The 12232-nt window shown below is 43.7% G+C and overlaps 1 protein-coding gene across 6 annotated transcripts in view; it reads right to left on the bottom strand.

Annotated features, from left to right (window-relative positions):
• Positions 1 to 12232, bottom strand: part of LOC107387556 (adenosine kinase) — a 194848-nt gene that overhangs the window by 114255 nt on the left and 68361 nt on the right. For all 6 annotated transcript variants that reach the window (XR_011516908.1, XM_070545649.1, XM_070545650.1 and 3 more), the window contains exons 5-6: positions 10445 to 10617; positions 4660 to 4768 (exon numbers count right to left, since the gene is read on the bottom strand). Coding sequence is in view for 5 of the 6 variants with exons in the window: in XM_070545649.1 (XP_070401750.1) it covers positions 4660 to 4768; positions 10445 to 10617 (282 nt within the window). In the remaining variant the exon portion in view is untranslated. The remainder of the gene's footprint in view (positions 1 to 4659; positions 4769 to 10444; positions 10618 to 12232) is intronic.

The raw sequence follows: 12232 nt of genomic DNA, 5'->3' as shown, positions 1-12232 counted from the left end.
TAAACATTCCTAGTTTTAATGTTGGAGTAGAAATCCCTAAAAAGGAGAAGAAGAAAAAAAACTTTGGCAATCATGCTCATTACCTTGATTGCAAATGTGGGCTTTGCCCTAATCAAAGGGATAATTAGGGAACATAAAAGAAAATTACATTTATTTGTACAAAAGAGTATTTTTCTACAAATATATGAATATAGACATAGAACAGAACACATGTTTATTTATAATACTCTTTTTAGTGTATTCTTGTTACTTAAAGCAAACATCATGAACTTATTCTCCAAATCTGAAATGAAGCAGTAAAGATAAATGTAAACAACCTAAACAAAATCCACAGTTGAGTGAAAGACACAGGAGGTCTCCACAGCCAGTGTCACTGGCTTCTCCACCCTAATTTACCCCACTGCGCCCACTCAGGCCTTTAGGGCCCTGTGGCTGGCTGATCCTCCAGCCTATATGTCCCGCCGACACAGGACGCCCCGCCATGAGCCAATCACCGCGCCCCGCACTCGTGACAGCTCATTACCACTCAATTATGCAGGTGCACCAGCAAGAACAGCCTTCTGACAAATGCAGCACTCCCAGATGCATGTTTAACATTGGAGAGAATTATATAGTGACAGCAAACACTAAACACCTCACCCTCATCCCTTGATTGCCTCAAGATTGGAATCCTATAATTGGCCCGGGCTATCAGGAGGGAAAAAAAGTAATAATAAGCCAATGAATGCGATCCAGTCGACTTGTAATTGAACAATAATGAATTGATATTCATAAGATGTTTGCTGGCAATTACAAAATCCCATCTGATTAGGCGCAATTTGAAATGACATTGTTCCATGTTAAAGAGTCGGCGGTGTCAGCCTAATAAAGAGAAGGCAAATCAGAGCGGCGGCCCAGCCGCCAACACGACCTCTAGGAATGAGAGACGAGCTGACACAGTGGCTTGGCTGGTGACAGATGGGATTTGGCGCCCATTGCCCTCTGTCTCCAAAAATCTACTGCTTAGACACACACCAGCACAAAAAACAAAATGTTGACTCACAAACCTTAACACTAAGTAGGCATTGACCAAACACATAACAAAAAGACAAGCAAGGCAAAAAAAATAAATAAAATGACAATCCCTTGAGAACAGATTCTAATCAAGATGAAATGATTTACAAATCTCTTTAATAGGGCTTGCCAGAAGTCAAACTTGGCATGTAAATGTGGTGAGGATTAAATTTCATCGGCAACCAAGACTGTAACTGATCGCCTGCAGACAAAGGGGGAGCCTGCCAGTTTTTTTTCTAACAATCTACTTCCCTCATCCTCCCTCCCTCTTTCTTCTCTCCCATGTCTGCATTTTGCCTCATGATCCCTCCCTGCTTATGTGGAAGGACAGGGGCAGTGCAGAGTGGTGCAGTGCAAAGAGGGAAATGAAAGAAAGGGAGAGGCGGGAAGGAGAGATGGAGACAGAAAAGAGGAGGAACATTGGAGATAAAGAACAGAGTGCAGAAGGAAAGTGGAAGACAGGAAAGAGAGAGACTCTCAAGGTCAACATGAGGACGGTGTGGTCCTCTGAGTTGGACGCAGACGCAGCCGCAGTCACCTCTGTGCTAATCAGCCCTTCGGCTGGCTGATGAGGTGTCAGGTGTGTGTGTGTGTGTGTGTGTGTGTGTGTGTGTGTGTGTGTGTGTGTGTGTGTGTGTGTGTGTGTGTGTGTAAAACCTTTCCTTTTGCTTTTTTGGCTGCAAAAGAAGAGGGCTGCTGGGGTGGAGTAAGAGTGTGTGTGTGTGTGCATGTGTATGTGTGTGTGTGTACTACTCGCGCTCCACTCTGGGGTTTAAGCAGGCTGGCGTTCTGGTGCCAGTGCTGCGCTTTTCTTTCCTGCTTTTTCCTTCCTTTTCTCCGCATTTTTTCCCATCGCATATTACGCTACAGTGACTGAAGCTGAATTCAGCTTTCCCCTGCAGTGAGGGCAAGAACACAACTGCCAATTAATGCTACAGACAGCGTGCCAGTGTTAACAGTGTGAGGCATTCTGGTTCAGCTTGCTACTCTGTTTGAAAAAAATGAAAAAAGGGAAGAAAAAAAAGAGGCACAGGGGCTAGCTAGATTTCCTCAGGCGTGGTTAACCTCTTGCAAGCCAACGGTGATTGCACTCTTAGCATAGGGCACAAACGAACAGCTGTGATCAGATTTGTGACCCAACTACTGTGCAGCTTGTGCCTCATTGGTTGAGGTTTGTGTACCAGGCCAGTTGGCAGAGGCAAGTGTCTCCTCCGTCTATCCTTGGGTTATTTTCTGACCATCTGTGCCCAGTCATTAACAGGCCTTTTCACAGTCAATTGTCTTGTTCCTCGTCTCGATTTTCTGTTAGTTACATTGCGCGTTGCCATTGGATGGAGTCATATTTTTCTCCTTTCTTGTAAATGTAAATGGACTAAGTTAGTCGAGGCCATTTTATTAGCAGGGGCCAAGGAGAGCCGTGGAGGCATGGGTTAATTCGAAGTGGCATTATAGAGGATGCATCAAGCAGTGGAGATCAAATTACAGGGCAAAGCGCTCAGTGGTAAGAAAAACAAGCCAGTGGTATGCTGCAGAATGTGTGCGTGCACGCTGTGAGTGTTTAACAGCAAATGTATGTGTGTCTGAGAGATGAGAGAAAGGGGGAGGCAAAGGGAGAGGGAGGAGGAGGACGAGGGGGTGTCCACAGAAGGCCAAGAGGGGGGAGGAAAAGAGGGAGCAACATAAAAATGGGAAAAGAGAGAGGCTAACTGGGCCAGCATGCACAAATCAGCCCCTGACCAATTAGTCACTCATCATCTTACAAAACCTCCATTTTTGATGTTTACAATCGTCACAGTGAGAAATAACTGCACACATCACCAGAGCAGGAATGGCATTCGAGTTAAAGAAAACGAAAGAGATGTGCCTAAAACGTGTTTAGCCATTCCTTCTCCTCGCCTTTTGTTGTTGGTCTTCGTGCGATGATTTGCCTAAGGACCCAGATTTCCTAGCAACAGCCTGCCACAAAACATTTGGCAGGAGTTCAACATTCTCTCTCTTTGTGAGAAATGGCAATGCTGCCTCCCCGCTCTGCGTCTGCCACCAGCCCTGCTGCCGCCACTGCTGGATGAGCCAGTCTGGCAGCAAAGAGTCCTCTAATAATTCTGTTTTCATCCAATCACACCACATCATAGCAGGCACCTTGAGAGTCTCTGCCAGGATTCATCAATCACCCCCTTAGCACACGCGCTCTGACAAACGCCGACACATGTGAGAGCGAGTAACATGCTAACGTACACATGTGTGCACTTCCTGGTAATTAAATCTGAAGATCGGAGCGTACACGACCGCAAACCAACCCAGCGGTGGTTTCATAAAAAATAATCAACGGAGCACGTTAATACACAGAAAAGGTTAGTGCAGCAGGGGTGAAAAATTTACAATCTGGCTGTAAATTAGGTAAATACATCCAAGTGCTCTCGACAAATGGAGCTAGAAGGCCTTAGTGTACGTTGGTCTAGACACGCCATACTATATTAGATGGGAGAAGCGCTAGCGCTGGATCTGTATAAGTAGTTTTAAAAGTGCCAATGGGGTTCTAATAAAGCGAATGATCCTCCCTGTTTGGACAAAGAGGCCCAGGAGGCACGCTGAAAGCTGCATTTTAGATTCCAAGCACTCACAAACACCCATTTGTGGCCCTTCTAATTCCCCCCTTCAAATCCCACGGAAGCTTTTCCCTGTGCATAAGACTGTCGGATGTGGGCAAAACCCAACTGCCAATTTGCAGAGGACGTGCCATGTTTGCTAATGTACGGCGGTATCTGCAAAAAATAATTTAATAAATGGGACTACACAAAGTCGGAGGACGCACAGACCGATCTGCTTTCTGGCACCACGTTTCATTGTATTTTATTTATTTACGTTGGGTGTTTCAGCACTATGATGCAGTTTATGATGCACCACGTTTGCACGGCTAGTGGCCAATCAAGGAAGCACTGAGGATTTCACTTGGGACAATATCCCAAGGATTGTGTTGACGCCTAGGCTGTAACGTTGATTTATGCCAATAATGAACTCCTTAAAAGACGTGGAATGCAGCACAATTTCAGGGCTATCACCTTGACTTGAGATGAGAGAAACCGTTGATCTGCCAGAATTAAACGTAATCCCAAACAGTGAAACACGAGAATGGTGGGCCATCCATGTCCAGAAGCTGCAAGTGAAGACATTGCCTCAGTGGTGCAGCTTGGGGTGTGCGTCTCCACACACATCTGTCCCCCTCCATCTGTGTGTTTTGTCTGAGAGCGGAAGAATGTGTAGGTGGGGGGAAAGCCGAACGAACTTGCATAATCAATTTTCACACTTAGGCAGCACCTGTTGGCTTGTCCTCGTGTTAAAAGAAATGAATGAATACATTACATGTTGAACAATTTCACACTGCGCTGCAGATTCATGCACAATGACGAGGGCAAAACAGGGAAAATGGAGCTGTATTGTCTCAGTAGGTAACAGAGCTCATTTCATTCAACAAAGCATGAATGGATATATTGACAATGCTGAAGGCGTGCTGAGGCACTTCCTATATAAAGCCTCTTAACATTTTGTCCTCCTCCTGGCTAGCAGAGTTTGGGAACAGTCATTCTGGAGGCAGAGGGTCTCACTTACCGCAATATAATAGACCTTGGCTTTCTCCACCAGCTCCCAGTTGCTGTCCAAGTCCAGGTGTTTTTCCTTTTTGTAGCAGTTTGCCGCTGCCAGGTTAGCAACAAGGGACCTGCCGAGACAGACCCCATAAATCTTCCACCTCGCTTATCATCCATCTTAATTTTGTCTCAAAAACATCTTTAAAATAACCCACAAAGGCTGCAGAATTTCCTTTGTGCTTTGGCGATATAAAAAAAGGATAATAATAGTTTCTGAGTGTCTGAAACACTGTGAAATAAAATTGTCTGGATGTCTTTATTTTTCTTTCTTTCTTTTAAAAAAAACGGGTTATCTAAAAACACTAGACATCAAAATAAGATATTTGGGAATAACAACAGGCCGCCTTCGAATTATTCACATAATCATATCACCGGGAGAAGTGGCTCGTTGTTAACGACGGTTGAAAAACAACAAAAATGCATTACTAAATGAGCACTTTAGTGGAGTAGAGAGTAGAGGGAGATGGAAAGTGAAGCAGGTGGCATTATCTTAACATAGCTCATTAGCCCGTCCTCGTGTTCTTTTCTCTTTATGAGCGGCCATCAAAATGAGTGCACCCATCATAGCTACTTAGGGGGAAACTGTTAGGCGATCATACAACAGGAGGGTGTTGCTGCAGGAAGGGGTCTGTTCTCACACGGTTAGTGTCAGAGGGAGAAGAGCAGCAGCGTGCTAAGTTGATCAGAGTGTGGTGACGAGGGCTGCGATGTGACAGCAGGACGGGGGACTGCGTTTGACCTGAGTGGCGGTAATGGACTCAAAGGTTGGGACAAACATGACAGGCAAAATGAGTGTCATTACTGAGGGAGTCCGACAGATATGAGCGCAGAAGGGCAGGCTGAAAGGACAAACAGATCTGATGATATGATACTGTTAAAAAGGTCGTATCAAAGCGCCGCTGTTAGCCAGTCGGAAGAAAAGCGCTGATCAGTCACTTCAAAAAGCTGCCATCCAGGGACATTTACGAAAGTTTTACAATATAGGAGTAAAGGCTCGCTTGAAAATAACTGGAATTCTAATTTTCATAAAATTAATGAGTAAAAATTACAATAACTGGGCATAAAAACCACTCAACAAAAAATAAACAATGTTTAATTCTGTCTGATGAATCTCTATCTGTCCATCTGTCCTTCTATAAGTAAGGCTAGTTTTGACTTATTTTCAGTGCTAATGAATATAATAATAATTATTCAATAATAACCTAAATATCTTCAAAAATCCACTTCCTGATTATATTGATGCATGAGGCTAAATGAACTCTGCTTGTCTGGGCTGGTAGCTCAAACTCGGAAAACACTAAAATGGTAAACAGTAAGTGGTCCGTATTTGTATAGCGCCTTCTTAGGGTTCTACAACCCCCAAGGCGCTTTACAACACAATCTGTTATTCGCCCATTCACACACACACAGCTACGATGTAGCCACAGCTGCACTGGGGCGCACTGACGGAGGTGAGGCCTGTTCTCTAAAAGACGTCAGTTTAGCTGGGGACGCAGGCGACACGTCCCCACCACTATTAGATATAGGTAGTTTCGTCCCCACCACTTTGAATAAGAGGTTTCCAGTGAAGAATTCACACATCTATTTTCTTTAATAATTCACCCTTCAGCATCTAAATGAATTCTTCTTAAAGAGCAAGTCGCCCCAAAATCAACCTTTTTTTTTGCTGATAAACTATATGAGTGTCTAATTCTGCTGAACACATATGTAGTCAATAATTTGGCACTTTAGTGCATCTTAGTTAAAATTTTAATATTCTGCCTAAAACTGTCAGTGTTGTGCCCTCTTCAGGTAAAAACTCTGCACTGCATTTGAATTTAAATCTGCTATCACTATTGGCTAAGAGGTACACCATGACATTAGCTGGTACATTATGGCTACGATCACACTGCAGGCAAAAACGCATCAAATCTGCTTTTTTTTCCCCACATGCGACCCATATCTGATATTTTTATGACAGTCTGAACGGCACAGATCAGATTTTTTTTTCAAATCCGTGAGAGGGGGGTTCTCTGTGAATGAATTAGTCCCGGAACATTTTTGGTGAATAATAATTCAGGGAGACGGGGGGAACTAGGAGTAAAATAGTTTACAGTTTTTAAAACAGTTTCCAGCCCAAAATGGAAGAATTAACAGATGTGAAAGTTTTCACTGATAGTTTCTCAACAGGATTAGCATTACATCACAACTCTGCCGCTCCTGGTTTCGGCTCCACCGAATGTGACTTCTTGTATTCTGCGCATGCGGGTCCCTTTGGGGCCGTGGAGTGTTCACTCTGGAGAGAGTTTGATGTCGCATTTCAGTCAGAGTGTGAACGGCGACACAAAAAAATCTGATTTACTCAAAAAAATATCGTAATTGAGCATCAAGGCCTGCAGTCTTAACGTAGCCTTTGGGACCTTCATTTACAAATAACCTGCAGACTTTGGACCACTGAGCAACAATCTGGTTCTTGTTCTCGTTGCTCCAGGTAAGATGAGATGCTTCTGATGTTGTCTCTGCTTCAGTTTGAAACAAGGAGTGTGACATTTGTAGCCCATGTGTGGGACTGGTCTGTGAATAGGGACTCTTGATGCTCCGACTCCAGCCTCCACCCACTCCTGGTGAAACTCCACCAGATCCTTGAACAAACTTAGCTTCACAATCCTCTTAAGGCTATGGTTCTCCTTGCTGCCCTCCACTCAGCTCTCCATGTAGCATCCCCTCCTTGTGGAGGGTGTCCATGACTGTTTCCTGGGCATCTATCCAGACAACAGTCTTCCCCATGATTGTGTACTGACCCAGTTTGACCATTTAGAGGCTCAGGAAACCTTTGCAGGAGTGAATTAGCTGGATGAGACACCTTGAGTTTCATTATTTGTCTTTTTCACCATATTCTAATATTCTTGTATTAGGATGATTTCGGGGTTTCTTATATTTAAGTAAAAAAAATCCACTTAAATGCAAGAAATAAAGACTGAGTAACAAATCTATACATGAGATTAATTTTCTGAAGTGACTGACACAAAATATAAAACTTTTCCCAAATGATTCTAATTATTTTTAAGGCGTAACTTTTTCTTTAAAACAGCTGATGGTTGGAGTTATTTTCTATATTTTAAAGTAAAGCAATAAAAAAGTCACGGTTCAATCTTCATAATTCTTGTGATTCTGGTGAAAATAACGGTTTTGACGACTGATTATCCTCCAGTAACAATTAGCCAGCACTCAAGTTGATTGAAATCAGCCCATAAAACTTATGAAATTATTATGTTCAATTAGATCAGTTTTAATGAATTTTTATGCTTTTTTTAATTGAAAAGTAGATGTTAAATTTTGGGCTGCAATCACAAAGTGTGAGATCCTGGAGAGGCTGATTGATTGTACCTTTGATTGAAAACATGAAAATGAAAAAAAATGTGCATTTCAATGACTAAATGTGATTTACCACGCATTTTCTTAAGGTAATATGAACTCAAACTCCCAGATTTGAATGTGGGAAGTTGAATTTTTTAAAGACATTCACTAATCAAAGTCTGAGAGACTGTGACATGTTTGCCCCCCTGGTCCTTCAAAGCCATCACTTTTCCAATCTAGCCCTGCCAACGACCTTTCTTCAGGCCTCCCGAGCTGTCTGTTAAACACCTGTAAGAAATATTGCAGAGTTCTCCTCCCTGAGCACGGCACCTGACCTTTTCAGGTGTCAGAACCCACATCAAACAAGCCCACTAAGACCATTCACCGGGGCCGGTTCCCAGGGTGGTCAGGGTCCAGCAGCTGACTGACTGACAACTGCAGCATCCGTGTGGATAAAAGGTTGCGGAGGCGAGGAGTGTTTAGAGAAGGAGCGTATTGATCGACACTTGGCCTATCATGAACCGCAGCCTTTAATGTTAGTGATATTTGTGAGTATCAGCGCTGTGTTTGACCTCAGCTGTCTCAGATGTGCTGATGATGATGATGCAGGAGTGAGTCACCAGAGACATTAAAGCTCCTTTTCTTACCAGACAAGGAGGCTGACAGGTGAGAACTGGGGTAGCCCAGGAAACTCTTGACACATTGCTACTGTCAGCCTATAGTTGGATGACAACTCGCTGGGGCATCAGAGACTGAGCGGAGGCCTAGAACAACAAGCTCATGCTGTTCTTTTTTCTTATGATGTGTGAACTTAGCGATGACTCTGTTATGACTTCCTAAAGAGGTGAAAATTAAGCAAAATGACTTAAATCCATATGGTGAATTACAGGATAAATCAGGACCTGAACCCCTGTAATGAGAGGCGGTTATATTTTCATATATAATCTTACCCACATGCACAAAATATTTATTTATCAATTTTAGGTATGAAAAAGTTTGGACTAGAATTTCATACAGTCAGGTTTGAACTCCTGAGTCCTTCATGACATTAATATTCCAGCATTAGAAGTCAAGTGGACATGCAAGAGGAAGTGAGTAAATGTTCTAAGAAATTAGAAATAGCTTTTTCCAGTTGTCCTTTTAAACCCAGATCAAATTACAGGCTTGACCTCAAATACTATCCTTTCCAAACCTTCCTCTACATTCAGCCTGGGTTCTCAGGTTTCATCAGAACCAAGGCTCCACCTGTTGGGACTCACGTTGTTGTGTGTTTGGGCCACAGCTGCCCCTCTCCCACATCTACTTCTCCAAATTATTTTTGTTTCTTCTAAACGTGTTCAACGTGACATCGCCATGGTAACTGAGCAGCACAATCACAGAGATTATGGGTTGATCTAATAGATTACGTTCAGTTTTCTTATTGTTCATTTCAGTACAAAATACGGGACAACCAAGAAGATATATGGCACCAAATAAGAGTTCACTAGGAAAGTAAAGAATGCACCAGACAGCCGGTCGGCTCCTGTAGGGGCCCAGCCAACATGGGCCGTTGTCATGGTCTGAGGTGAGCTCATCCTTTAATCAGCTTCTAGTATTCATTCCAGGTGAGCGGTGTCTGAACGGGACCAGCTGCAGCAGATTCATCGTCAGCCAGAGAGACCACTTCACGACGCCGGTAGATTACTCTTTACGGGTATCCTTTGCCACTTTGATAACCAACTCTAGCCTCTAGTTAAGTCTAAGTTTAGTTACATTTCAGTTGGTTCTCATCCCAGCTGCTTCACACTCGGCTGCGAACCACTCCAATGAGAGCCGGAGATCACGTTCTGATGAGGCCAACAGGACCACATCATCTGCAAAAAGCAGAGACTCAATCTTTAGGCCACCAAAACAGATCCCCTCAACACCTTGGCTGCATCTAAAAATCCTGTCCATAAAAGTTATGAATAGAATCGGTGACAAAGGGCAGTCTTGGTGGAGTCCAACTCTCACTGGGAATGAGCTCGACTTGCTGCCGGCAATGCGGACCAAGCTCTGACACCGGTCATACAGGGATCCTAACAGCCCGTGTCAGAGGGCCTGGTACCCCATACTCCCAACGTACTCCCCAAAGGGCCTCCCGAGAGACGCTGCAGAACGCCTTCTCCAAATCCACAAAACACATGTAGATTGGTTGGGCGAACTCCCACGCACCCTCCAGGATCCCCCTATGGGTATAGAGCATGTCCAGTGCACCACGGCCAGGACGAAATCCACATTGCTCCTCCTGAATCCGAGGTTTGACAATCCGCCGGACCCTCCTCTCCAGAATCCCGGAATAGACCTAGCCTTCTACATAGAAAGTGAACCTGAAAACAAGCAACATACTGAAATAAATCTACGACTTTAGCCAACATTTAAAGGATGCTAACCTATTGTCTCCTGTGATGCAGGCTGCACAGGTACCAGTCGGCTCCTCGTTCTGCTCGTAGTAACGAGCATCAACGTTGGCTTCTTCAGCCTTCTTCTTCAGGATCTCACCGAAGTGATCCTTACCGATGCATCCGAAGAAGGTAGCCACCTTGTGTGGTTTCTGGATCATCCACTAGGAAAGAGAAGATAAAGAGAGTTACAGAAAAGCGTGGTGTACAAAATGTAGGTCTGTTTGAAGGGTCAAGTTCTGCTAAGGCAGATGGCACGCAAACTGTAGCTTCACAGCAAACATTCTGCTTGTGATATATGAGAGCTTTGAGCTGTCGTAAACAACCCCAAACCAACTCCACAGCACACAGAGAGACTATTCTCATCCACGCACTCCTCCTTCCTGCATGCTAAAAACAGTCTCATCTCCTTATTTACACAAACCCAATAATTTAAGGCTTCATCCTTATGCAAACACAGAGTGTGTGAGTTTGTACCCACTGCCACAGGACACTCCCTTGAACTGCTCACTGGTCTGCCTGGTGTTGATGTACTCAGTGACTTTTACCTGACGAGGGGAGAACAGGGGCTGCTCAAATTCTACAGCGCTCAGGTTTAACCTCCAAAGATTTATTGACGTGCTGCTGTTTGCTTATTTTATTGCAGCCTCCTGCTTTGTTGCTGACAGGGGCCCCTTGTGAATGAGATGTTGCTGCTTTTGGAGATGACCTGTATACGTGTGAAATTAATCATTTCACGCGACCAAATAGCATCTCTGTAGTGGAAGAAAAATGCATTTTCATCATTCGTCCTGTTGTCCCCTTGTTATGTCCCACCTCCATCCTGGTCTTTACATAACTAGGTGAAACTCGAAAAATGAGAATGTGCTGTAAAAGTTTGTTTATTTCAGTGATTCAACTTAAAATGTTTAACTAATGCATGAGACAAATGAATTACATGCAAATCCAGATATTTCAGCCTTTATTTGTGATGATTATGGTTTACAGCTTAGGGAAACCTCACATTCTAAATCTCATATAATTAGAATATTGTGAAAAGGTTCAATATTCTAGTCTCATAGTGTCACACTCTACTCATCTAATGAACCCAGAACGCCTGCAAAGGGTTCCTGAGCCTTTAGATGGTCTCTCGGTCTAATTACTGACATAAATGGACTATTGCACCAGATTCTCATTTTTCCAGTTTCACCTGTACTCAATCTGTCTAGAAACATTTTTTTAGTCGTTAAAACACAGCTCATAAGTGCTTTTAGTCTATGAATAATTGTGAATAAATAGCTAATCAGGATGGATTTTATGACTTCTTCTAAAAACATCCATCCTTCTAAGGTCCGGTTGTGGAGCTAACAGAAGATATTCTTCAGCCCCAGCAACACGCTCCAGCTTCTCCTGGATCTCATGGTGTTCCCAGGCTAGAGAGGATAAATAATCACAGTGAGTTCTGGGTCTGCCAGGGAATTCCTCCTCCTTACTCAGACCAGGAGGTAGCCAAGTCAGATGCCTGAAACATCTCAGCTGACTGTTTGCTGAGGAGGAGCAGCGTCTCTACTTTGGGCTCACTCCAGATGATTGAGCTGTTCTTTTTACCACTAAACCCAGCCACTCAATAGGGAAAGCCCATTTTAGCCTTTTGCACGTGGGATCTTGTTCAAGTCATATATGAGGGTCAGACTTTAGACGGACCAGTAAAATGAATACGATCACATCCATTGATCCCTCTCTCACTGCAACCTACCATCACTTGTGAACAAGTCAAAGACTCAGTGGCAACCACGAGTT

Source organism: Nothobranchius furzeri, chromosome 16 (assembly GCF_043380555.1).
Source record: "Nothobranchius furzeri strain GRZ-AD chromosome 16, NfurGRZ-RIMD1, whole genome shotgun sequence".
Lineage (NCBI taxonomy): Eukaryota > Metazoa > Chordata > Actinopteri > Cyprinodontiformes > Nothobranchiidae > Nothobranchius > Nothobranchius furzeri.
The sequence above is the reverse complement of the archived record's forward strand: the minus strand, read 5'-3'. Positions and strand labels throughout refer to the sequence as shown.